The 27513-nt window shown below is 52.4% G+C and overlaps 1 protein-coding gene and 1 long non-coding RNA gene across 2 annotated transcripts in view; both read right to left on the bottom strand.

The window, feature by feature from the left end:
• LOC130541819 (serine/threonine-protein phosphatase 2A regulatory subunit B'' subunit beta) overlaps nucleotides 1–6221 on the bottom strand; it is a 49747-nt gene extending 43526 nt beyond the window's left edge. The window contains exon 1 of the mRNA XM_057315922.1: nucleotides 5794–6221. Within this exon, the coding sequence (XP_057171905.1) occupies nucleotides 5794–6132 (339 nt within the window). The 5' untranslated portion in view covers nucleotides 6133–6221. The remainder of the gene's footprint in view (nucleotides 1–5793) is intronic.
• Nucleotides 6222–15793: 9572 nt separating this feature from the next.
• Nucleotides 15794–19293, bottom strand: LOC130544382 (uncharacterized). Its single transcript, XR_008960622.1, has 2 exons — nucleotides 18876–19293; nucleotides 15794–18217 (listed from the first exon to the last, which is right to left on the bottom strand). It is a non-coding gene; the product is annotated as an uncharacterized LOC130544382 (long non-coding RNA).
• Between the last annotated feature and the right edge of the window lie 8220 nt (nucleotides 19294–27513).

Raw genomic sequence — 27513 nt, 5'->3', positions numbered from 1 at the left:
GTTGACACAGCATGTTAGAAAGAGACGGGACCAATCGCACTCGGTCTGACAGACATCCCAGAAAGGCGGAACATTCCACAGTTCATTCTGCGAGGCCATCGCGACCCGGGCAGCAAAGCCAGAGCCATCGCCACAGAAACCGCACCCCGATATCCCCCCGACACAGACACGCAGATCTTCCCAAAACGCAGACGCAGAACCCAGCAACGTACGAAACAGATCATTAACTAGGATCACAGGGACTTCATCCAAGGAAGCAAGGTTGGTCTGACACCCAAACATCGCTCACGCCGCATCACTAATCACGGCATCACCAAGAACGTGCCTACATCCCACACCCATTCCTGTTAGAAATTCCCAACGAGCTGCCAGGAATACAAGCTGACCTCCTCAGCCTGGTATAGGGCATCTCTGAAAGAACCTGAAACGAACGCCACCCGTGACCAGGCCTGGATGCCTTCCTCCTAAGAGGGGCTGGAGCGAGGATGCTCGCCATTGCCGCTCCCCGTGACAAGGGCCCGCAGACCCCAGCCAGAGCAATCAGGCAAGAAAAGGAAATCAAGGGCATGTGGACCGCCAGGGAAGACGTGGACGGTTTTCCTCCACAGACAATATGACCCTGTGCACACGTGACCCTAAGGCACCTCTCGTTGACTAATAAGTGAGGTCGGCAAGGTCACGATGGAACATCAGTAGTGTGTCTTACACCAGCAGGGACGATTCAGAGACGTGGTTAAGACAACAAAGACACAAACACATCAGAAGGCACCCAGGCAGGAATTCCTCCTACAAGAGGGGGAAGGCCTAGGCCCCAAAGGAGAACCCCTGCTCAGCCCGTAACACAGCATGTCCACAAGTAAGACGTCTTCACGGCCGTGGACTCGAGAGCCCAGGATTGCTACGACAGCAATTCTCCCCAAGTGACCCATACATCAACACAGTCCCTACAAAACCTCGTCAGCCTGCTAGTGGGACAACTGACAAGAGACCTCAAAAGAACCCTATGAAGCGCAAAGGACCCAGAAAAGCTACGACAACGTTGCCAAAAGTTGGTGGGCTGATTCCCTGCTTACTAGAAGGGACAGTCACGCACGCAACGAGATGCGGAGACACGCAGGGACGTTTGCATGCGTGCACCTAACAGAGTCCAAAACACGTGCAGGCATCCATGCCCACGGTTTGTCAGCAAAGGTGCCGACATGATTCGAGGCAACGAGGACGGTGTTTTCACAAAATGCTCCTGTAGCAGCTGGGTAGTCAGAAAAAAAACGAACCCAGAAACTTGCAGACGACCACACATAAAACCTGAAACGGATCATAAACCTATGAATAAAAGCAAAGTTTATAAACCGTCTAGAAGAAACAGGAGAAAATCTTTTTGACCTTGAGACTGGCCAAGGTTGTTTAGCTCATGGTACGTCCTTCTAGGGATACAACGAAAATAAGTGATAAGTTCAACTTTGTCAAAACGTGAAACTTTTCTGCTTCAAATGACACCAGCAAGAAGGGAAAAGACGTCTCAGAGCAGCAGCAGATCTCCCAAATGCAGGAGTTGAGAAGTCACAGAGCAGGAGTTGAGATCTCCCAAATGCAGGAGCTGAGATGTCACAGAGGAAGAGTTGAGAAGTCACAGAGGAGGAGTTGAGAAGTCACAGGGCAGGAGCTGAGAAGTCACAGGGCAGGAGCTGAGAAGTCATAGGGCAGGAGTTGAGAAGTCACAGAGCAGGGGCGCCTGGGTGGCTCAGTCGTTAAGCGTCTGCCTTCGACTCAGGGTGTGATCCCGGCGTTCTGGGATCGAGCCCCACATCAGGCTCCTCCGCTGGGAGCCTGCTTCTTCCTCTCCCACTCCCCCTGCTTGTGTTCCCTCTCTCGCTGGCTGTCTCTATCTCTGTCAAATAAATAAATAAAATCTTTAAAAATAAAAAATAAAAATAAATTTAAAAAAAAGAAGTCACAGAGCAGGAGTTGAGAAGTCACAGAGGAGGAATTGAAAAGTCACAAGGAGGAGCTGAGAAGTCACAGAGGACGAGCTAAGAAGTCACAGGGCAGGAGCTGAGAAGTCACAGGGCAGGAGTTGAGAAGTCTCAGAGCAGGAGCTGAGAAGTCACAGAGCAGGAGCTGAGAAGTCACAGAGGACGAGCTGAGAAGTCACAGGGCAGGAGCTGAGAAGTCACAGGGCAGGAGTTGAGAAGTCAGAGAGCAGGAGTTGAGAAGTCACAGAGCAGGAGCTGAGAAGTCTCAGAGCAGGAGCTGAGAAGTCACAGGGCAGAACCTAAGAAGTAACAGAGGAGGAGCTGAGAAGTCACAGAGCAGGAGTTGAGAAGTCTCAGAGGAGGAGCTGAGAAGTCACAGAGCAGGAGTTGAGAAGTCTCAGAGCAGGAGTTGAGAAGTCTCAGAGCAGGAGTTGAGAAGTCACAGGGCGGGAGCTGAGAAGTCTCAGAGCAGGAGCTGAGAAGTCACAGAGGAGGAGCTGAGAAGTCACAGGGCAGGAGTTGAGAAGTCTCAGGGCAGGAGCTGAGAAGTCACAGGGAAAGGAGTAGGGAGGAGGCCCCGGTGAGGGTCTGAACCAGCCGCTGGGCAAGGTTACTGGGATACTGACCACTGGGGGAAGGAGTGGGAAGGAGGCCCCGGTGAGAGTCTGAACCAGCTGCTGGACAAGGTTACTGGGATACTGACCACTGCGGGGGAAGGAGTGGGAAGGAGGTCCCAGAGAGAGTCTGAACCAGCTGCTGGACAAGGTTACTGGGATACTGACCACTGGGCGAAGGAGTGGGAAGGAGGTCCCGGTGAGAGTCTGAACCAGCTGCTGGACAAGGTTACTGGGATACTGACCGCTGTGGGGGAAGGAGTGGGAAGGAGGCCCCGGTGAGAGTCTGAACCAGCTGCTGGACAAGGTTACTCGGATACTCACCACTGCGGGGGAAGGAGTAGGAAGGAGGTCCCAGAGAGAGTCTGAACTAGCTGCTGGACAAGGTTACTGGGATACTGACCGCTGCGGGAGAAGGAGTAGGAGGGGGTCCCGGAGAGAGTCTGAACCAGCCGCTGGGCGAGGTGAGACCTGAGCTAAGAACCTGTCCGTCATTAAAGCATGGCTTGTGTCCTGTACATCTGAAAGTGGGGTCCATGGGGGCAGGGGACCAGTCCTCTCCTGGGCGACCTCACTGGGTAGGAAGTATGTGCACAGACAGGGCATGCAGGCTAAGCTCTGATTCCCCTCTGAAGAACTTCCTTAGAAGCACATTTAGGGTTTTGCCTGGTTGGGATCGTGGGTGACAGACCCACGAAGCCCCTGCCGTTCAGCACCCAGCCCTCCCTCCGTGGAGACGGGAAGGAGACATTCTGAGTGCCCGTTGCGTGTAATGTGTTTGCCAAGCGCATCACACCTTGGGTGCGTGGCGAACATCCGTGGGGCAGGTCACGTAACACGGCAATCAGGCTCTCACTGTGTGCGGACGTCTGTGCCTCCTCTCCTCTTAGCTGGGGACGTACACGGAGTAGGGGTGAAAAGGAGCTGCCCGCGGCTCGCAGTCAGCCCTGACGTGTCTCTACACTGGAGAAAAGATGTTTTATCTGTGAGACCTCGTCCTTGGACCCAGGAGCCTCACCGGTCCGCCCCCTGCCAGTGTGTGCCTGGGAATCGGGTCCTGGTGAACGGTGTCCGACGCAATGCGTGGATGGGGAGCACAGGAATGAGCCCCTCGCATCTGGTCCCCGTGAAGACACGGGTCCTCTCGGGCAATTCACGTCTCAAAATCCAACCGAAATGGTTAAGTTCCAAACACATGAAGACGTGTTTAAAGCAATGTCTCGTCCCAGACAAGAAGCATCACTACTTTGTGAAAACTCTTGGGGGGGGGGGGGGCGGGAGAGGAGGGAAGAAAAGCATTCTGCTGTTCCTCAAAAGTGCTGGCCGTGGAAACTGCAAACCAGAGGGGGTCTGTGATTTCACCTGCATCTGGCAGCAACTCCCGCCGACCCTTCCAGGACTCCGCCGGCATCCTGACCTTCCACGCCCTGCACCACTCACCCAGCCCAGGGCCCGTGGCTGCAGACACACGCTGGCGTGTCCCAGCGGCTGCACGCATCAGCACTGTGTGAATCTTTGTTTAGGGGAGGGAGAGAAGGGGCGGACGGAGAGGCAGAGTCCACACTGAGCGCGGAGCCTGACGCGGGGCTGATCTCACGACCCTGAGCCAAAACCAACAGTGGGATGGTCAACTGACTCAGCCTCCCAGGCGCCCCATGACCGCGAGAATTGTGGTCACACACCGTGCGCACAGCTTTCAGAAGCCCTAGCAGCCAGCCGTGCAAGCAGGCACAGCACCCTCAGCCCAGAGTGCTGCATCCCACCCAATCCCACAGGCACACGGCCACACCCCGACCCGGCCTGACAGCTGCCCAGACCACTGTGGCCTCTGGGCAAGACTGCACATCTGACCTCCACTCTGAACCTCCCCTCGCAGCACCCCCTGCCTTTTCCCCGCTAACTTCAGTGCCTTCCCCAAGTCCCAGTCCCCCTTCCTGCCGAATCTCTCTCCCAGTGGAGAGAAACGAGCTCCCCTGCTCTGAACACTTGAGGAACTTAACTCCCACGCGGGCACGCCTCTGTGCCTGCTTTACAGAAATACGTCCTTTTCAAGGCATCCACGTCACCCTCCCCATGCAGGGCTGACCTGCCAACATCTGCAGTCCCAAGACGGTTCACACGAGGTTACGGGGTCACAAAATACAAGAATTCACCTGCAAGTGGTGGCGAGCCTCCGTGTTTACAGCTCCCTGAATAAGACCTCGGCCGTCCCGGGGAGTAGGGATGCCATCTTGGGGAGGGAAACCACTGTCCCTCACAGGAACCCTTCTGAGCACTGGCCCTCCTCACATATCCCACGGCCTTGAGGAAACGAGTGATTCAGGCAAAACTCCCTCCAGCACTAAGGTTCTGGGTGCAGTGTGAAAGTGACGGAGCCAGAGCTCAAGGGTTGGTCCGGGAGCCCTGCAGGTGCAGACGAGCCTTCCTGTGGGGTTCCCTAGAGGGTCAAAACCGCGTGGTGTCTAGCGTGGCTTTTGGGTCTACTTCCCACCCTCCGTGGAGACTTACTTTCTGGGACATGTCATCGGGTCCGCTACGACAGGCCAGAAAACCACCCGTAATGAAGAGCCCAACGAGTTTTCTTGCAGAGGTTGTCCTCGCAATCTGCCCTTAGGGGCTGGTCCCTGCGGTTGGGAAGCTATCAAATGAGCGATACTACGAAACGGTTCGCGCTGTTTATGGGGCACTAGCACCAATGGAAACGTCTTCAATGTCACAAACGTGTTCCGATGGAATGTTAACATTTCCGGCTTCAGGAGTATTCCAGGTACACGGCAGGCACCAGCCACCGCTCTTCCCCTAACACCCGGAGCCAACATTTTGTGACTCTGAACGCACACAGGGTAATGTGCCAGAAACCAACCTCTTTTTCGGAGCACGGCTGTCTGACTGTAACTACTATGGACAATTCAAGAAGAAAACCAGACAAAGGAGGGAAAAAACCTCTGGAATTATTAAGAACCGAGAAGAAAGTGCGGAGAACTGAGCATGTAAAACCAAGACTCGAAAAGACCAGAAAGGAACTCTAACATTCGGGCTGGACAGATGACCAGCGTGGGACTCCGGCAATGACAAAACGTTTCAGCATGTGGGGCTTCGTTTGGGGTAAAACCCGCAAATGTGAATCTTTTCACGTGTGACGCTCCCGCACCAGCGCCCCAGGTCACTCTGCGGCCCGAGTTAGCAGAAGCGAAGCATTAACTTACTACTCGCGTCCCTGTGGATCTACGAGACCCTCGCACGGGTGGCCCGGTCCGGGGACTAGTGGCGGCTCCCAGCGGGAGTGCGGTGGACGTGGGGGCCGGGCTGGGCGCCCCCAGACTATCGAACACCGAGGGCTTGCAGGCGGGGGCGGGGGCTGAGGCTGCTAGCGGGGGCCCGGGCTGCCTCGCGTCCCCACCGCCGCTCTCGGTCCTCCCGGGCGTCTTGATCCTCTGCAGACAGTCCTGGAGCATCGTCTGCGTGCTGGACTCGCTGAGCCAGCACAGGAACAGCTCGTCCACCTTCATCTTGAGGACCGGCTGCAGGACTTTGCCGGGAGGCATCTTCAAGGCGCGGACCCTCCTTCCCGAGGAGCCCCTTCCTCCTGCACGCCGGCCTGGCGCCAGGAACCCAAGTCTGGGCCGAACGGACTTGGGCGGAGCAGATGATGGTCGCCGGCGGGGGTCCCGGGCCCGGAGTCCAGGAATCTGGGGGTCACGGGCCCAGGGTCCCTAGGAGGCGGGGTTCGTGGGCCCGGAGCCCCGGGAGGTGTAGGGCCTGGAGCCCGGGTTCTGGGGAGGCGGGGTCGCGGACCGGAGTCCGGGTCCTGGGGTCCCGGGGAGGCGGGGTTCGCGGGCCCGGAGCTCGGGGTGCGGGGAGGTGGCTGGCCTGGAGGGAGCCCGGGTCCTGGGGTCCCGGGGAGGGAGGGGCGCGGGCCCGGAGCCCGGGGTGCGGGGAGGTGGCTGGCCTGGAGGGAGCCCGCTTCTTGGGTCCCCGGGAAGGCGGGGTTCGCGGACCTGGAGCCCGGGGTGAAGGGAGGTGGCTGGCCTGGAGGGAGCCCGGGTCCTGGGGTCCCGGGGAGGCGGGGTTCGCGGGCCCGGAGCCCGGCGTCCCGGGAGCAGGCGGTGGCCCGGCCCACCCCGGCGAGGGGGCGCGGGGCGCGGGTGCGGGCAGTGCCCGGCCCGCCGAAGGTCCGGGCTGCGGGCGGCGCCGGCGTCTCGCGGGCTGCGCGGACTCCCGGGCCCGGCGGAGACTGACAGACACGAGCGCCGCTAGGCCCGCGCCGCTTTGGGCAGCTTCAAAACCGGCGCGCCGGCCGTCTTCCCAAACAAGGTCGCCTACGTCGTGCGTCACCGTGACGCGTGGCGTCATCACGGCGGCCACGGGCTCCGCACGCCGGCACGCACACCTACCGGCTTCGGACGCAGCGGCCTGCGGGGTCCTTGGCCGGGGGGTGGGGGGTGGGGGAGGGAGGCCGTTTAGGGGCTGGGTGAGGAACGGGGTCGGAGGGGTGGCAGCCGCCCCACACGAGGTCTTCCTGCTTTTTGGCTTTTTAGGGGTGAGGCCCTAGCCTGCGAGGCGACCTGAGGGCCGGGGAGGTGGGAGCATGCGCCGTGCGTGCACGCTCACCGTGGGGCGGGGGGGGGGGGGGGGAAGAGGAGCCTGGCAACTTGAGCATGCGCAGTGCGTGCCGGCTGAGCGCGAGCTGCAGGCCTGGCTGTGTGGCGGGGGAGGACAGGGGGTGGGCATGCGCAGTGCGTGCCCGCCGGGAGCGAGCCGGAGGCCCAGCGGCGGCTGGGTGGCGGGCGTGCGCAATGCGTGCCCGCGAAGCAAGGGGACGGGTGTGCGCGCGCGGGGGTCGGGAGCGAGCGCGAGGCTAGGCGGGCAGTTTTTTGCATTAAGAGGGCGACTTGGGTTCGCCAAGGGCCCCGTTTACGTTAATTTTGTTTATCAAACGGTAACGATGGGTTGGAGGCGTGCAACTCTTTTAAACATCGGGTTTTTAGCTTGAGAACGAACTGCCTTTATCATTGCAAAAATAATAAATCTATTTTGTTGGAGGTGGAATTAATTACTTAAGTGATCTTTTGTCCCCCCCCAGCTTATTTCCGTTTATACTTTTAACGGGGTCGTTAAATCACGCACAGTGCATACATGCACTCTTTGTGTCTTGTGTTTTGGGTTTTGATTTTGATTTTTTTGTTTTCTTTGTTTTTGGGGGGTTTGTTTTTTGTTGTTGTTGTTTTGGGGTTTTTTGGTTTTTTTGTTTTTGTTTTTGGTAAAGACGTTTTCTTCTCCCTAACGTGATTTTGTAGGAAAGTTTTCACTTGGGTTTTACCCCGTTTAGGGGTAATTCAAGGCTTTAGGACCTGGGTCGTCCTCCGCGGTATAAATACGGCGGCCTCCCTGAGTCCCTGGTTTTATTTTGTGCGCACGATGATTTCCACCTCGGTTGGTGTTTCGCGACTGCACGAAAAACTCCGTGTACACTGGCTCCTGAGAGCGCCATAACGCAGGAATCCTGTGAAGTTATTTCTGCTAATTGGGAAGCAAATGCTTGTGTGGGATGCTGCCGTTTCTGGAGAGAAGTGAATGTTCATACAGTTCGCCCTTGGGTTTATCACATACAGACATCTTGTCAAGGAACAGACGCGCCTTTCACCCGGGTCTGTAAACGAGCTGCCACTCACTGCTCCGTTCCTCGCTGTGGTTTTGGCGAGGAAAGGGCTTTTTTTGAGCCCCTGCACAAGACGGCTTTATAGGTCCCGGGCCTAGCGGTGAGGCCCGAGGTAGTGCTGTGCGGCTGCCAAGTGGACAGAAATAAGGTCCAGGACGGGAACAGAATTAACCTTCAGTGTGTGCTGGCCCGGCGAAGATCCTGTCCTGCGAAGACAAGGACGTGCTGTGGGACCCCGGGGCTCCGGGGGCCAGCCCTGTGCATACACACACACACACACACACACACACACACACACACACACACACGGCTCTCCCCGGAACAGGAGCACTGGCTGTTAATGATACAAGGATGTTCTCCCGGTGCTGCGTGGCTTCCAAGGGGGTGACAGGAGGACTCCCCCAGGACAGAAGGATGGGGGTGGGGAGGGTGCTAGTGGACAGAAAGATTCCGGAGGACTCTGCGTGGGAGGGGGGGCTGAGGAACAACGAGGTGGGATCCCCTGCTGTGTTATTCTGGGGAGCTTGGAGAGGAAGGCGCTGAGATGGTTGGAGGGGAGGGTGACTCCTTCCTTTGCCCACCTGAGCCCAGTTCCCTCTGTTGGCCGCAGCCCACCCAGCCCCTCAAAGCTGGTCCGTACGCCCTCAGCTTCAGCTCCCTCCATCGGGGGCTGGCTGCTCAGAAAGAAAGACAGGCTCTCCAGGCACCCCATCACCAAACAACAAAATAACAGTGTGTCTGCCTGCAGAGCCCCAGATGGTTAATGGCACCCTCCCACTTGGGGAGGGAAGACGCCCTAAAGACCGTGCCTGTGAGGTCAGATCTCACGGGCCCCAGGCTGACCCTATGCTGCAAATACACTCACGGGAAATCAGAGAGATCAACTTTCTATCTGCCAACCACAGTCATCCAAAATGCGTTGCTTTTTCTTCTTTTAAAAAATCTTTCTTTCTCTCATTGGTACGAACTTCACAGGCGCCTGGGTGGCTCATTTTGTTGAGTGGCTAACTCTTGATTTAGGCTCAGGTCATGATCTCGGGGTCATGAGATCAAGCCGAGTGGGGCTGGTGCTCAGCGGGGAGTCTGCTTGAGATTCTCTCTCCCTCTCTCTCTGCGCCTCCCACTCGCGCTCTCTCTCTAAAATAAATAAATCTGAAAAAAAAAAAAAAACAGAATAGCCATAAACATGCCTGTGTTTGGTTTCAAGTGGTTTTCTTCCAAGAAGCTAATCAGGAGCTTAATAACGTTCCTTGTGTCGGGTCCTGCGGGGATTGGCTGAGTCTAGACCCTGTTTATGAATTCTGCTTCTCTATCTCTTTGGTTTATTTGCTTCCCTTTGCTGCTGACTGGCTTCCTTTCCAACATTTGGTTTTGTTTGCTGCTCCACGGCACACCCTTTTTGTACAATTTTGAAGTGGAGGAATTGGGTCTTTCCCTATGTGCCTTGAATGCTCCATAGCAGTGGGGTGGGCGAGTGGACCGGGACCGGCGGGCTGGCGGGCACATTCCATGACTGGGATGTTTCGTGTGGCATTATTGTCACGGGACTGGTTCCTTCTTGTGAAGCAGCCACCCCTGCTCCCCCTTCCCTCCAGGACTCAGACAGCCCTGGACCCAACACCGCTGCCTGCCCTTGATTAAAATCAGACTGGTTTTCCATGACAGGTTTCCAGGGACGGAACCATGGATGCAAGATCTTGGAAGGATTTTTTTTTTTTTTAGCAAAGATGGTATTATGGTCCTTCCCTGGGTGCTATGCTGTCACTGTCACCAGGACAAAAAGCGGAGAAAACAGCCATTAAAACTTTCCAATCTAAGCAGTGCTGTTTCAGGTAAAATGCCATAGGGACCTGGTAATCAAGAAAAATGATAATTTATTTTGTTAGCACCCATCTTCATAAACTTTCAAAGAAAAATAAAAGTGTGGATCAAAACAACAAAACGAGGGGCGCCTGGGTGGCACAGCGGTTAAGCGTCTGCCTTCGGCTCAGAGCGTGATCCCGGCGTTATGGGATCGAGCCCCACATCAGGCTCCTCTGCTATGAGCCTGCTTCCTCCTCTCCCACTCCCCCTGCTGTGTTCCCTCTCTCACTGGCTGTCTCTGTCTCTGTCAAATAAATAAATAAAATCTTAAAAAAAAAAAAAAACGAAACGAATTGATAGCAGCCCTAACCAAACTAAAGACAATGGAAAAATTGTAAATGCTAAAAAAAAAAGGAAAAGAAAAAGAAAAGAAAAGAAAAGAAAAGAAAAAAGAAAAGAAAAGAAAAATGGGATGTTGTTCGGATTTGTCCTTTTCTCCAAAGGAAAGAGTTTTATAGAGGTTATGCACGTGTGCATTTTTTTCCCAGACGTCCATGTATTTTCCTGATTCATGATCCCATTTTTAGGCAGTGACGTGGGCTCAGGACCTCACAGACAGTGAGGCTGTGTGTCTCCACCGTCCTGCAAATGAGAGTCGACCGCTAAACGATGTGTTTCTGTGCAGCTACTTCTGGGATGCTTTGGAAGCTTTCACTTCTTGCTATCAGCTCCGTCAGTCCTTTCTCTTTTAATTTATTTACAATGTATTTATTATGCTGGAACGTGGCATAATTAAGCGGCTGCCTATGGGGTCCTCTGAGTGTGTGCTAAAAGCCTGAGGACAGAGATAAATAAAAGACGGTTCACGATCTCAAATATTTCCTAGTCTAATGGGGTGGGAGTGGGGATGGATAGAATTAGATAATTCGATGCACAATTATACGGCCCAACATGGTAGTGTGAGGAGAGAGGGGAAAATACGGAAGAAGTAAGGGCAGAGGGAGCCTCACAGAGGTGGCACTCCATAAAGAGACACATGCAGGACCATTTATACTGGAAAGCAGAACGTATGCAAGGAACACACTAGGAAAGGAGCTAGAAAGGCCTTGTGCAGCACCTCTGTGGCAGGCAAACAGGTTTGGACTCTCTCATGCACAAAAAATTGAACCAGAAGGCTGGACAGCTAGAGATCCGTGTTACCTTGTGTCGAAACACTTGCTCCAATGTAGCTCGCAGTAACCTGGAAAGTGGGAAGTGTGCCTGGTCCCCCTGTCCCCTTGGGAAAGGATGGGGAAACACAGCCGCAGGCTGGTTGTTAAGTCTCTGCATTTCATCAATAATAACACGAAACGCAGTGGTTTAGAAAAGAATGAGCCGGCTTGCAATCAGAATTTTAGAGAGGATACGGACAGCCCCAAAAACGGCAGCGTTGAAAAAGGAATCGGGTTTTCACCCAATGAGAAGTGTGTGCATTACGATACTGCCTTGGGATGCAAGGAAGACCCAAGGTGGGTTTAATCCCCTTTGTGAAAACCCCTGAGAGAATGAAGGTGCACAAGAAAAAATGAAAAAAAAAAAAAAAGAATGAATGAAGGTTCACACACTCGGGGCTCCCAGAAAGAGCCCTGAGTCCCTGTGACCAAGTTTAGGGAAAAGGACCAGCCTGGATCAGCCAGCTTCCTGCCGTGATATTGATATTTTAACTAGCGAGTTTGGGGATGGTTGTTACGCACGGGCAGCTGACTGATACATACAATTGGAGCCATTGAATCAAACTGGGGATTGAAACGGTCAAATATGTGTGAGGTGTTTGAGGCGCTTAGCTCTGCAGGGAGGAGAAAGATCAGTTACAGACATAAGAACCCACACAGTGGTTAGCGGGCTGCTGGGGCTTTATACGCTGTGTCAGGTGTCAGGCTTGCTGTAACAAGTTGCCGCAAAGTTGGAGACTTAGAAGGACACGGATGTGTTCCTCCACATTCTGGAGGGCACGAGGCCAGTGTCTGTCTTCCTGGGCTGAAGTCAAGGTGTCACAGGGCTGGTTCCTTCTGGATACTCCGGCGGGGGGGAGGGGGAGGGGCAGGGGACCTGTTCCCTGTCTTTTCCAGCTTCTGGTACCACCTTGGCTCAGCACCCTTGCTCCACCTTCAAAGCTCGTCCTTCCCACCTCTGCTTCCATGTCACATGGCCTCCTCCTCTTCTGTCCTCCCATCTCCCTCTGCCTCCCATGTGTAAGGACCGTTGAGAAGATACTGAGCTTACACAGATATCCAGGATGATCTCCATCTCAAGACTCACTTCATTTATTAACATCTGTGAAGTCCCTTGTATCATCAGTGTTACTTTGCTAGGGCTGCCGTGACAGCATAGCACAAACTGGGTGACTTGACCAATAGGTGTGTATTCTCTCCCGGTCCTGGAGGCTGGGAGTCTGAGATCCAGGCGGGGCAGAGGCTGGGAGTCTGAGATCCAGGCGGGGCAGAGGCTGGGAGTCTGAGATCCAGGTGGGGCTGAGGCTGGGAGTCTGAGATCCAGGCGGGGCAGACGCTGGTTCCTCCTGAGGCCTCTGTCCTTGGCATGTACACGCCATGTTCTCCCTGTGTCCTCACATGGTCATCCTTCTGCATGTCTGTGTCCTCATCTCTCCTTGTAAGGACACGAGTCATATTGCATTAGGGCCCATCCCGATGACTTCATTTTGCCTTAATCACCCCTTTAAAGACCCCCTCTCCTAATACAGTCCCATTCTGGGGTCCTGGAGGTGAGGGTCTTAACACGTGTGTTTTGGGGGGGGGCACAGTTCAACCCATAATGGAGGGAAAGGATGGGTTGGAGAGGGGTCTTGGCAAATGAAACACTGTGAACATCAGCAATCAGGATCACTTGTCAATATTGACTGTCCAAACAGCAGCAGCAAATTCAGAAGCAGAGAAAAGACTTTGTGTCTGTTTGCTTCCTTTTAATCATTTCTGTCACATTCGTAAGATTCTCTGTTTGCTGAGACATCATTCTCTTGGTCGGCTTTAGGTCTTCGAGCTTCTTCTACACATCCATTTAAAGTCTGGCAAGTGAGTCCAACATCTGGGCACAAGGTGCATGATTCCTCTTCTGTGAAATGTCCAGAATACGAAAATCCATGGGAAGAGAAACCAGATTGGTGGTCTCCAGGTGCTGGGGAGGGGGCTGGAGAGGGACTGTGCTTGGTTACAGGGTCTCCTTTTGGGGGGATGAGAATGTTCTGGAACCAGATAGAGGTAATTGCACACCTTTGGGAGTGTGCAAAATGCCACTGAGTTGTACAGTTTAAAATGGTTACTTTTAGGGGTGCTTGGGTGTCTCAGCGCATGGAGCATCCGATCGCTTAGGGCATGATCCCAAGGTCCTGGGATCGAGCCCCACGTTGGGTTCCCTGCTCAGCAAGGAGCCTGCTTGTCCCTCTCCTGATACCCCTGCTTGTGCGCACTCTCTCTCTCTCTCTTTCTGTCAAATAAATAAAATCTATTTTCTGAGAAGTAGTTGTTTTTATATTATGTGAATTTTACTTCAGTTTTTTTAAGAAAAGGAAGCACGTAGGTAGAGAATACATGAGAGGCGGTCAAGAGAGAAACCCGGTGAGGAGTGGGAAGACGAGACGCTGATGGAACCTGAAAAGGGTGGGGGGAGGGAGAGGGACAAGGCCTCCTTGAGGAAAGGTGTGCAGTCTGGCTGAGGGCCCTCCTCTGGCTGCACACAATCTCCCCATTGCCACTGCTGTGCTCGGGGACCTCTTCTGTTCTCTGTGGCTCCGGGAATATTTCAGGTTTCTGGGTAGTGCTCTTTGCCAACGGTGCTTCATGGTTTGCTCATCATTTCTTTTTTAATTTTTACAACCATCTGGGTGTGTAAGTCTCATTAACCAGCCTTCTTTGAGGGATGAAGCAAGCAGGCGTTTGGGGATGTTGGCAGGTGGGGGCTTCGCATCAAGGTTGTGTGAATGAAAACCAGACGGATGTGGTCGGATGCCCACAGTTGCCTCTGAAAAGTGAAACACTGTTTGTATGTACAGGACTGTTTCCTCCACCCTGGGTGTGGGCGTTCAGTGGCAACCCCAAAAGTTATGTCCACGTCCTGACCTCCAAACCTGGGAAGGGGACCTTAATTGGAAATAGGGTCTTTGCAGATGTGATGAAGTGAAGGATGTGACATGAGTTCATCCTGGATCATGGTGGCCCTAAATCCAATGACAGGTGTCCTTGTAAGAGACTGAGGAGAAGAGACAGAGAAGAAGCCATGTGAAGACACAGGCAGAGATCAGAGGGACGCGGCCACAAGCCCAGGGATGCCTGGAGTCCCAGAAGCTGGAAGAGGCCAGGAAGGACTGTCCCCTGGAGCCTCTGGAGGGAGCACAACCCTGCCCCATCTGGATCTCAGTGGTCCTGCCCCGCCTGAATCTTAGTGGTCCTGCCCCGCCTGGATCTCAGCGGCCCCGTCCCACCTGGATCTCAGACTCTGGTCTCCCAAGCTGGAAGGGGATGAATTCCTGTGGTTTTATGCACCCAGTTTATAGGAATTGGTTATAGATGCCTCAGGAACTAACACCCTGGGTACTTATTAAAATGGGAAGATTCTGGTGAAATACGGCTGGGAATCTGTGCTTAGATCCAGGGGGTAGAGGTAGCCCTCGAGGAGGCTCTGAGAAACTCTGTGTAATGAGTATATTGTGTCCATTTTGTGTATTTTAAACATAGGGAGAAAGTCAAAGTAGATTAATCTTTCTCCCGAAGAGAGCCAGAGATGCCTGGTGTCTGGTCTCACGAGAGAATACCGTGTACCGTGTTTTGTTTTGTTTTGTTTTGTTTTAAGTGGTAGTGGTGGGTCTATGTTCTGTAAGTTTCTACTTTTCCACTGACTGGAAAAGTATTTTTTCCATGGCCCAGTGAATGAATATTTGTGTTGGGGCAGAAAGTGGAGAAAAGGACTGACCTCATCCCCTCCTTAAGGCTTAAATGTTTTAAGATGCTAATTGCAGTGGGCATAGCGATGAGCTCCTTCAAACCCCGTGCAGGACAGGATTGTCCTGCCGTGCTAGGGGGGTTCCCGGGGTCCGCGAGGGAACCTCGAGCTCCCCGAGGGGGACCACCCTCTGGCCTCCAAACACAAGGCCTCCTGGAGGTGCTTTGTCTTCTCTTTAACGCGTCGAGACTGCGTCCTGATTCATCGGAGGAAAGCCAGAGACTTTGACAAACGCCTTTTTGTCCCGTGTGCCGGTTGCCAGCACTTGTTTGGAGAAATAAAAGTTAAGTCGAAAAATGCCCCTTTTCCATTTTCATCTCTGATCGAATTCTCTCCTGACCCCCTGGTTCCCCACGGCTGTGTTTCAGGGTTTGATGATAAGGAAAAGAATTTTGTATTTGGATAATGAAATTTCCTTACTTGCCTTCAGCAACCTTCAACTCAATTTCCTGTCCCTGGAGACAGTGTATATTATAGAATAGAATCAAATTCCTTATTCGTAGGGAAAAAGTTCCAATTTAATCTGAATATTCAGTGCTTTGCACTGGTCAGGGTGATGGATGGCGTATGGAAATGATTCTGGTTCAGGTAATCAAATGGCAGAAGGCACTCCGGTATTGAAGGAAATAATGAAGTCTATTCAATATTCTCTAAAGTGCAGAAATGCACATCGCGCTGTGCAGACCCTGCGTTCTCTTATCACCTTACCGATACCAGCTCCGTCGCAAAAATAAATGATAAATAAATAAATAAAAGGTGGCCAGAGATGAAGAATTTATGTACGTGAGAGCATGTAACATATAACAGCTGTGCGGGGCAGAGGCAGCCGCGGTGGCAGCCTGCCTCTATTTACCAGGACAAATATGGATCGCGGAGAAAAGCGGGTCTCCGTTGTTAAAAAAAAGAAAAAAAAAAGGAGGGGGGAAGCATCCAGATCTCAGCAGAGACGCGTTTCCTGATAAGGAAGGGGGTGGATTAATCCTTTGGGGGTGAGGGAGAGTTAGAAGCACCTTGTTATCCATCAGTCCTGCCGCATGTTGGAAATCCGGGACCCCAGGGAAGATGATGCCGCTGGGAGGCCTGGGCAGGACTGGGCGCTGGGGCCTGACACTGCGTCAGGGTCAAGAATCAGCAGCAGAGAATGACAGGATTCGGGGCCCGGCATGGGCGGAGCCGGGGTCTGGGTGGCCGTGCTTGTGTACGCAGTCTGGGAGATGCGACGGACGAGCACAGGGGGCCGTAGTTTCCATGTTGTTTCCCCTGGGACTCCCTTTATTTTGGCGTTGTTAGTGACAATAGTCACCATCATCCGTATTCCTAATTGGATGCGATGCGTTTTGTGACTGCCATCTTTTCTTTACGCCGGGCGCAAAGCCTGTTTCTTCTCGGCTGGGCAAGCAGGTGACACGTCAGAAGGAAAACAGGAGCACAGACAAGCTAAGTGGCAGGGAGGCCTGGCTTTCTGGGCGATGTGTCCAGAAGGAAGACTGTTTGTGGAAGTTCTAACCACACACAGGACCTTTCTAGCGTCCGACACACACACAGGGATCGTCTCCATCCTTGTATGGACTGGACTGCAAAGCAGACCATTGGACTCCCAGATGTGGGTGGGACCATCAGCGTGGAGATGACCTACATGCCAGAGGGACCTCTGTGACGTCACCTCCCCTGATCTGCTCACAGGTGTGGCCTCGCAGTGACCTGGGCATGGGCCTGGCCCTGAGTGACCTCTGTGACCTCACTATCTCCCAGGTGATCTCTGTGACCTTACCACCCGCATCTACTCACAGACATAAACTCACAGTGACCTGGGCATGACCTCACCATCTCCCAGGTGACCTCTGCGACCTCACCACTCTCATCAGCTCACAGATGTGACCTCACAGTGACCTGGGCGTGGCCATGGTCCTGGGTGACCTCTCCAACCTCACCATCTCCTGGGTGACCTCCATGACCTCATCACCCTCATCTGCTCAAAGACATGACCTCACAATGACCTGGACATGGATCCTGTCCTCAGGTGACCCCTGTGACCTCACCACCCCTGGGTGACCTCTGTCACTCCACCACCCCTGGTCTGCTCAAAGATGTGACCCCTCAGTGACCTGGACGTGGTCTTAGGTGACTTCTGTGACCTCACCACTCTCATCTCACACATGTGACCCCACAATGACCTGGACACGGACTCCATCCTCCGGTGATCCTTGTGACCTCGAGCTGCATGCACTTTTTCTTCACGTCACTGCGTTGCCAGGTCTTCCTCACGTGGGCAGGGGTAGGAGCCCCTGTGGCCGAGCAGCCCCTGCCTGCCACACTTTCCTCCTGGCCTCGACAGAAAGTGGAGTCAAGCAGGGAGCAGGGTCGTGGGGGCTTTGCTGGGACCCCGACCCCTGCCAGCCCCACTCCTAGGGCTCCAGGTCACCTCCCGTTGGGCCAGCCTCACCACGCTGGGTCTGTCCCTTCTGTGGCTCACTGAACGACTCACAGCCCTTTCGAAAATCTCTTCCTCTGTTCTGTCCCTCAGAACACTGTTATTGCACTGAACTCTTCAGGTGTCAAATTTTAGTTAAAATTTTTTTATTTAGGGGCACCTGAGTGGCTCAGTCGTTAAGCGGCTGCCTTCAGCTCAGGTCATGATCGAGCCCCGTGTTGGGCTCCCTGCTCAGCGGGAAGCCTGCTTCTCCCTCTCCCACTCCCCCGCTTGTGTTCCCTCTCTCACTGGCTGTCTCTCTCTCTGTCAAATAAATAAATCAAATCTTAAAATATATATATAGGCTTTGTATTTTAAGGGATGAGCTCATCCTGCTGTGTTAGTATTTTCTACCCGGTGACCGGAGTTCTGTCTCACCCACTCTGGGCCTCAGTTTCCTCCTCGGCGACATCATCAAAGCCCTCAGCGTGCAGATCCTGTTGTGCATTTGGTGAGCTGACACGGGAAAAGCCCTTAGAACCATTTTGCAATGGGATTTTATTTGGGAATGGGGTCCTGGCAGATGTGATTAAGGAGAGAATCTGAGATGAGACCATCTTGGGTCAGGACAGCCCTAAATCCAATGACAGGTATCCTGGTAAGAGACCGATGAGGAGACACAGACACAGAGGAGAAGCCACGTGAAGACAGAGGCGAGATGGGAGGGACGTGGCCACCAGCCCAGAGATGCCTGGAGCCCCAGAACCTAGAAGAGGCAGGAAGGACACTTCGCTGGAACCTCAGGAGGGAGCACGGTTCTGCCCTGCCTGGATCTCAGCAGCCCTGCCCCACCTGGATCTCAGCAGCCCTGCCCCACCTGATCTCAGCAGCCCTGCCCCACCTGGATCTCAGCAGCCCTGCCCCACCTGGATCACAGCAGCCCTGCCCCACCTGGATCTCAGCAGCCCTGCCCCACCTGGATCTCAGACTTCCGGCCTCCAGAGCTGGGGGAGGATGAATTCCTGTGATTTTAAATCCCCAGTTTGGGATCATTTGTTGTGGCCACCCCAGCAGGCTCACACAGCACCCATCTCCACTGCAGCCATGGAGCCTGGAGATCTATAATGAGCCCTCACTTGCTATCTCCAAGACCCTTTACAGCCCCCTTTGAGAATGAGAGACACTCCTCTGTAACCCCTGGGAATCATCCTTTAAGTCAATGCCTTTAAGTAATGGGGGAAAAAACCCCTTCTATTTGAGTACATTGTATCGAGCCAAAAAAAAAAAAAAAAAATTCAATGAGGCAGGGTCATCTGCATGGATGGAGGTGATACAGCAAAGGCACCTGCCTTGGGATGGCAAAGTCCCATCCAGGTATCTTTATTTTAATTTAGTGAACACATTGTATCCCTTTCTCGTGGTACCTGAGATCCTCTTCGGAAGCAGGTTTGTGCTACGTGCGGAGAGCTGAAATGACCTTCACGCTCTGCAGTTCAAAATCCTCACTCCGTCCAACTGTCCCGGAAACAGCCCCAAAGCAAGCACAGGCCTCCAGCACTATCAGACCCATCATTACGAAACATCGAAAGCAGTCAAAATGACCGAGAATGGAGGCTGGGCTCAGTAAGTTATGTTTACTCAAGACAGTCTGCAAAGGAAGAGAAGCAAGAGCGCAGACCAAGGGGGAAAGTGCTTGCTGCAGAGGTAAGGGAGAAGGACAGAGTAAATCAGAAGGCACGCTCCATCAAAACAGCCTCCGAGAAAAACCGGGAGGTAACAGTGCAAAGGAAAAGCGTTTCCGTGAAGGTGGTGGAGGTAGTCGGCGATTTAAAAAATATTTTCTCTGTCTCCCAAATTTCCCACAGTGATACGCGCCTGAGCTAAAAATAAACGTGCGTTAAAATTGTTTTGGAAAAGGTTAGGCTATAAATAAATTTAGGAAAGAAACGGAGAGAAGGCGCTCTCCCTGTCCTCAGCAGTGCGCCGCGTACGGAGACAGCTCACAAATGTCTCTTTCACGGGGGAAAATATTGTTTCCTGGGTGGTTCTTTAGTTTCACTCAATCCTCAGATGTAGGACTTCTTGCTCTCGTGGACATTTTGCCCCTGAGCTTAAATGAGGCAGAAACTCCTACGATCTTGGATGTGATCCTGTCTTTTGTTTCCGTCAGCATAAATTGAGTTCTGTCCGCACTCAGAGCAGCAGACGCTGGTTTTTTCCTGCTGAACACCTACATTTCACTCCGAGCAGGGACGGCACATTTTTCTTAATGACAAGGGGCTATATTTCGGAGAGCCCAAGTTAGCGATCCAGATCATTTATAATTTTTTTTTAAGGATTAAAAAAGTCATAGGTACTTTGTGTGGAGAAAACCTGAAAAATACAGGCCCAGTATAAAGAGAAGGAAAGTCTCTCGTGTTCCAGCTTCCCATCCCACCCCTCAGAGAAGACAGTGAGTGTAGGTATTTCTTTTCCAGATGTGAATAATCACGATAAAGGGCTGATGGGCAGAAATGGGGCTTCCTGTTCTCGGGAAGAAGGGGTTTATGGGGTGACTCAGAAGCTGGGAAGGACTGCGTGTGACAGGACTTGGGGGCTCCTCTCAGCTGAGTGGTCCAGAAGTGGTCTGGAGACACAACCCACAAGGAATCAGTTCCAAAAATGTGGATAAGGGTCCCAGGCAGAGAAAGCAGCCAGGGGGCGGGTCTTGAGGCAGGAATGAGCTCTGCGTGCCAAGGCAGAACCAAGCTTCTGGGCTGGAGCCTATGGGCTCAGATAACGTGCTGGTGGGTGAGCCGTGCTGGTCAGTAGGGTCTTGTAGTGATGGGATAGGGAGCCACTGGGGAGACGCTACACACAGGGGACACCGTGCAACTTGTACTTTTAAGACGGAACAAAAACTAGTCTGGCAGTTCCTCAAGGGTGAAGCAAGGGTTTGGCCTATGACCCAGCAATGCTGCTGCTAGGCCCAGCAGGACTGAAATGTGACGTAAGTACTTGTCACTGCCCCGCGTGGATCTCAGAAGCCCTGCCCCGCCTGGATCTCAGAGGTCCTGACCCGCCTGGATCTCAGTGGTCCTGCCCCGCCCGGATCTCAGCAGCCCTGCCCTGCCTGGATCTCAGTGGTCCTGCCCCGCCTGGATCTCACCAGCCCTGCCCCGCCTGGATCTCAGACTTCTGATCTTGGAGCTGGGGAAGGATGAGTTCCTGTGGTTTTAGGCCCCCATTGTGTGGTCATCGGTCATACGGCCACGGGACACTCGCACACTGGAAGGACTTTGGGAAGTGAACGCAGCACAGAGGCAGACTGTTGCACGCAAGACATCCAGGACGACGGTCTTAAGCAGCACTGGGGGGCGTCTTGGGATAAACTGGTCAGACTGGACTGCCCCGAACACCACAGTCCTTTCCTGCTGCTGATCCCAAGGTTCGAGAGGACGCCCCAACTTAGCTGGCCCCAGCCATCTGCCGTGTCCTCCTCAGCAGCCCGGGTGGAAAGAATGCCGTTGCAGAGGACAGCTGAGTTAAGTCTTGTTTTGGCATCACATAACTCGGGTTATTTTAAGGGCTCTTGTTCATGCCCTAGAGGTTATGTACCAGCAGATTTCAGGAAATCACAGCCACGCATGGTATTAAAGCTGCATTACTGTCTGGCTCCAGAATGTGAAGTATGTAATTAACTCCTAATCCTCGGCGTCGAACCACCGGCAGGCACTTCCATGACAGAAACACACTGTTTCATGAGCCTTTCTTGGGGTCACAGGGACACAGAGCTCTTCTGGGTTTGTGCAGGCACCATGCTGGGTCTGTATGGCGTGCACTGTGCCAGGCCCACAGCACGGATGGGACAAGATGGCGTTAGGTGTTGGGAACAGGGGACGGGCTCCATCTCCTGACATGCCCTCCTGGGGACGCGATGGGCAACCTCTCAGAGTGGGTGGCACTTCCGAGGTTCGCATACAGCAAAAGCCTTTCCTAGGAGCCAGAGAAGATTCCCACGGCCATCCGGGATGATGTTGGTTCAAGAAACATCTGGCCTCACAGTTTGTGAAGTTTTCTGTCGCATTGTCATTTTCTAACGGCCGGGAATGTGGCAGAGTCAGAACTGGGTTAAACAAAAGAAGTGGGTTGTTCACTTCAGTTTCCTTTCTGACCCACTTTAAACCCAGACCTGATCGCGTTGTCCGAGGCAATGCAAGTCCTTTCCCTGAACATGCACAGAGACAATGAGCCCTTGAATCTTTGAAAAGTAGTGCACATATCGAGTTTGATTTTTCTTCTAGCCATGGGGATGGAAGCAGTGTAGATAGATAGATAGATAGATAGATAGATAGATAGATAGATGATATAAGAATGAATGGATGAATGGACAGATGGATAGATAGATAGATAGATAGATAGATATAAGGATGAATGGATGGATGGATGGATGGATGACTAGATGGATGGATAGATAGATAGATAGATAGATGGATAGATAGATAGATGATATAAGGATGAATGGATGAATGGACAGATGGATAGATAGATAGATGTATAGATACATACATACGTAATAAATTGATAGATTGAAAGTAGACGTGTTTCCTTTGCAATGAATAGAAGTATACCACTTGTTTATAGAATGCACGTATGTGCACAGAAAGACTGTGAAGACCATGTGAGGCTGTAAATGCAGGTTTCCATCGGCATAAAAATGAGCAAAGAGTTTCTGATACATGTATACACACACAAAAATTATATGCATTATAATCACATATCTAATATTCCATAACACTATATAATATGCATGTATAATACAGAATATAATATCATATGAGACATGAGTATATAATACATTAATACGTATATTATACATGCATCTACCCTGTATGACATATAATTTTAGACAATACATATATACATATCACGTAATGATATAATATAGTCTGCTCTATTATATATAATTTGGTTTCTCTTTTTGCATTATTTTTATAACCCACGGATTGTCAAGACGGTTTTGAAGTTTCCTGTACGGATTTCCACCCCACACCTGCACCACGAAGCGAATTCTTCACAATGTCCTGGAGCTGACCCTCCCCAGGGTGGCTGTGGGGTGGGGTTTGGGGACAGGTGCCGTTCCTCCCACTGGGATTGGGCTATGTCTGGCTTGTTGGCGAATTCTCAAGCCTGGTGGGATACAGGTTCAGAAACCGTCCCCCCTTCTGTGGTTTTGCCCTTGAATGTGTAGATTTTATTTTATTTTAAAGTTTTTATTTATTTATTTGAGAGCGAGAAAGAGAGAGCACGTGTGCACGAGTGGGGTGGGCGGGCAGAGGGAGAGGGAGAGGCAGACTCCCCACTGAGCAAGGAGCCTGATGTGATGCTGGGGCTCCATGCAACATGGGGCTCAATGCAGGGGCGATTCCAGGACCCTGGGGTCACGACTTGAGCCGAAGGCAGACACTTAACCCACTGAGCCACTCAGGTGCTCCTTGAATCAGTACATTTTAGGGGCCTAGCTGTGTTGTGGTATCTCCCCGTGTTGGGGGGAGGCTTGCTGCAGGAAGTTCCTGTGACAGGGGCAGGCATCCTCAGGAGAGGAGCACTGCCTCAGACACCACACGTGCAGAGAGCATCCCCCCAACCTTTCCCTATGCCGTGGGGCTCCACAAGGTACCTGGGAAGCAACTCCCCATCTGTGGGATTCTGCACCCACCTCTTTTGTCAGCAATTACACTTTTTCACTGAAGGCCGATAACCCTTCCATCAGAAGCAGAGAGGTCCCTCTGCTCACGCATCCCGCGGGCTGTACCCACAGCGCGTGATGGCCCCAGTCCTGCATGCTGCAAGTATATGGGGAAGCCTGTGCATCCCACCTTGGGGTGGCGGGTACAGGCATATCTGTTTGGATAGTTATGGTGCCGAGTAAAAAATGGCACAACCGAGGCATAAACCAGGAACTGCTGCAGCTCAGAGCTCCTGGTCTGGGGGATTGCGGGGGTGTGAACGCACGACTACAGCACAGGTAAGTGCACAAAGGCTGAATCGAAGCCGGCGGAGCTCCGAGGAGGGACCCTGTGACAGATGCGGACAGCCAGGAGGACCGTCGAGCTGCACGTCCAGCACTGAAGCAAAGACTGGAGAAGACAGAGAAGAACCATGGTGACAAGCGGCAGAGAGAATACCGGTGTGGTTTTGCTTTCATTTTAAAAGGAAAACAGCACTGTGAGTCCTCAGGTTGAACGGGCCAACGTGGAGGTGTCCACGGGACACGGACTCCCACGGGTGGCACGCGTGGACGCTGCAGGACGCGTTCACCTTGGGCGTCCTGTCCCAGCGGCCGTGCAGACCAAGGGGGAGACGAGATGCTGTCAAGCCTTGCACATCTGAGCGGGAGAGTCTATTTCTGGCCACAGCACAAGTGGACGGGATCTCAGCACTCTAAAAACATCCCATGCAAAGAGTGCAGCCGACATTTGTTGGGCATACCTCCGTGCCCGCGACTGGACAGTGGGCGTACTGGGCGGTGCTATTTCTGGCGAGCAGGTGGGGGGAGGATGAGACTAGATGGCTGTGCCGTGTGGGTGGGAAGACTCGGGGATTCCTACGCTGGTTAACATTTCTGTGTGTCAGACTTCGTGCCCTCAGCTGGGGAGAGAGCGCATGAAACCCCGGATGCAGGGTCTGGGCTCTGAGCGGAATTATAACATGGGCTGATTTCTTCCCCCTCCTGGTTGCAGAATGCTTCCATGTCTTTCCACGGTGCCTGGAGGTGGCTGGTTCCCACATTTTTCCTGATGCACCAACTCTCTTGGAGGGTGGACCTTCTTGGCATTCAATAAATCTTGTGGAGTCTGACCCAGCCTTCAGAGTTCAGGCCCCCACACGTCCCCATCCAGCACACTCTTGTCTCTGCAGGAGCTCAGGATTCAGGTTCTTCTCCGGAGTTGCTAATGCAGGATTGCTTCTGATGGCCAGCAGTCCCAAGAAGATCCTCCCTCCTTGGACCCGGCTGCTCACCCTGGCCCTGCCCGTGGTCCGGTCAGAAGTCAGGAGATGCACAGAGACTTACCTTCTCACGTGGACCCGAGGAAAGTCCTCTCAGGCAAAAGCACATTAACAGCTCACCCGGCATGAATGGGGAAAGCGGACGCCATGTTTTCTGTTCTCGTTTCCCGCAGAAGTGTGTATTTTTCTGACCGTGACGTCGCGAGGACACCTCCACCTATCCTCCTTCCTTCCGTATTGAAGCAGTTCCCCCGGGAGCTGGTCTCCTGAGTCTCAGAGAGACTGGTTTGTTTAACAGAAGTGTGCATGAACATCGTCCCCTGTCCTAAAGGAATAAAAGGATGATCCCGTGCACCCCATGGTCTCAGGACGTTTCGACACTCCTGTGGGGCACATGCTATGCTATGTGCTGGGTCCTGGGGGTGCAGAAGCCAGTGAGATGTACCACGGAGGAGCTCACGGTTTGGGGGAAATAGATGAAAAGGTGGATGATATGCTAGAGGACTGTCAGCAATGTGGGTGACGGGGAGGGCTGGCCAGGGAGGACAGAGTGGGAGCCCATCCCAGACGGAAGAGACAGCCCATGCAACGAGATGAAACAGGAACTGATAGGTGTGTGCAGGTCACATCTGTTATGGGCTGAGCTATGTCCCCAAATCCACATGTTGGAGGACCTCAGCATGTGACTGTACTTGCAGACGAGGTCTTTACAGAGGTAATTGAGTGCCAATGAGGTCATTCAGGTGGGTCCTGATCCAAAGTGTCTGGTGTCTGTGTAGGAAGGGGACATTTGGGCATGGACACATATACAGAGGAAGCCACATGAAGACAGAGGCAGAGGTGAGGGGGATGAGTCCACAAGCCAAGGGACTCCAAGAATTACTGGCAGATCCAGAAGCTGGCACAGGAGGAGCCTTACCCTTAGAAACCCCAAGAGGAACCAACCCTGCCCTGCCGGGATCTCAGACATCTAGTCTACTGGAACGGGGGCGGATGGATTCCTGTTGCTTTAAGATCCTCCTCTCCCATCGGGCTTATTGGGTACAGTGGCCCCAGGACATGCGTACAAAGCTGTAGAGGGTGGGGATGCTCTGAAGGGAGCTGTGGGTACAGCAGTAAAAGGAACAGGCAGGACCCAAATGACCATACTGGGGGTGCTCCAGGGAACTCCTGGAAAAGCCACTGTACCGGAGTGGGCGCGGGCACTTGGTCTTTCATATGCACCTGGCATGTGATTCTCCCATTTCCAACAAATGTTAGGGCTCTCTTGCTGCTCATTGCCACTTTCAGAGAAAGGATTGAAGATGGGAGAAAGATCTTTTCCTGATCAAGTAATTTTGCCAGATTGATTTTAAAGCCATTGTCTGAGTCTTCTCAGGGCTGCTGTCACAGAATACCCCAGATTGGGGTGCTAAAATGACATTTATTTCTCACAGTTGGGAGGCTAGCATCTGAGATCCAGGCATGGGACATTTCTGGGACATCCTGGCTTGAGGATGGCTGCCTTCTCCCTGTGTCCTTACATGGTGGAGAGAGAGAGAGACATGGTGTGTGTGTGGGGGGGAGTCTCATAAGGACGCTAATCTCATCATGAGGACGCCACCCTCGTGACTTCATCTCAACCTAATCACCCCCTGAAGGCCCCTCCTCCAAACAGCATCCCACTGGGGGTCAGGTATTTGCAACATGTGCAGCGCATGACTTTGGGGTGGGGGCACACATATTTGGTCCGTTAACAGCCAGGCTGGGGAAAGTTTTAGAGATTTACATAACAAGGAAAGTGGTATACGTATTTACCCATGTCGTTACCATGTCTGACATTCTTCATTTCTTTGTCTAGATCCATGCTTCCCTCTGATACTATTTTCTGCGAACATTTCTGTCGTGCAGAATGAAACATTGTTAACATTCTGCACGACAGAAATGTTAGCGATACATTCTCTCAGCTGTCATACGCCTGGAGATATTTATGGTTTTCTTGAGAGGTATTTTAGCTGGGTATAGAATTCCAGGCCGGCAGTTTTCTTTCTTCTAGAACTTTAAAGATGTTGCTCCACTGCCTTCTTATCTGCATTATTTCGACGGGAAATCTGCCTTCAAGGTCATGTTGTTCCTAGGTATGCACCACCTCTTTCTACCTCCCTCGGCTCCTTTTAAGATCTTTCTTTTCACACTGGTTTTGAGCAGTTTGATCATGACATACCCTGAGGTCATTTTCTCCGTGTCTCTTGTGCTTGGACTTTGTTAGAATTCTTGGATTTGGGGCGTAACATTTTCATCAAATCTGGGAAGTCTTTAGCTGGTATATTTTCAAATCTTTTTCCTCTCTCCCTCTTCCCCAACTCCATCTCTCTCCCAGCCTGTTCTGTTCATGTACGTATTTTTTATACCTTCTGTGTTTCATCTGAGATACTTTTTTTTTTTTTGCTATATCTTCATATTGCTCCATCTTCAAGTTCACTAATCTCACCTGCTGTTAATCCCATATGGTGTGTTTCATCTCAGACATTGCTGTTTACCTCTGTAGAAGTTTGATCTGGTTATTGTTACATGTTCCTTGTCTCTAGTTTTTGAAAATGTTGCATACAGTTATAACTGTTTTAATGTCTTTGGAGATTCTGCCATAAGTGACAGTTTGGGGATGTTTTCAATGAATAGATTGGTCTCCTTGTATAGGTCATATTTTCCAGATTCTTTGTACACCTGATAATTTTTCACTGGATACCAAGCACTGTGGATTTTATTTTGGATGCCGCTGGATATTTTTTGTATTCCTGTAAGTATTGTTGAAGTTTGTTGTGAAGTGCACTTGGAAATGGTTTGATCCCTTTGGGTCTTCCTTTTGAGATTTGCTAGGTGGAACCAAAAGGGTGTTTTGTCTACAGGTAGTGATTCTCCAACACTGAGGCAAAGTCTGGCTGGCTATCCTGCCCACCCACTGTCCTGTGAACTAGGTTTTGTAGTTGGCTCAGGGGACTGGCACGGTTCCCAGCCCTGGGTGAATACCCAGCCCCATTCCTCTGGATCCCTGATCCTTTCAGGTGATTCTTACCCCAGTCTTAGGTAGGTCCT

This window comes from Ursus arctos, chromosome Y (assembly GCF_023065955.2).
Source record: "Ursus arctos isolate Adak ecotype North America chromosome Y, UrsArc2.0, whole genome shotgun sequence".
Lineage (NCBI taxonomy): Eukaryota > Metazoa > Chordata > Mammalia > Carnivora > Ursidae > Ursus > Ursus arctos.
Note: the sequence above shows the minus strand (reverse complement) of the source record. Positions and strands in the feature narration are given on the sequence as shown.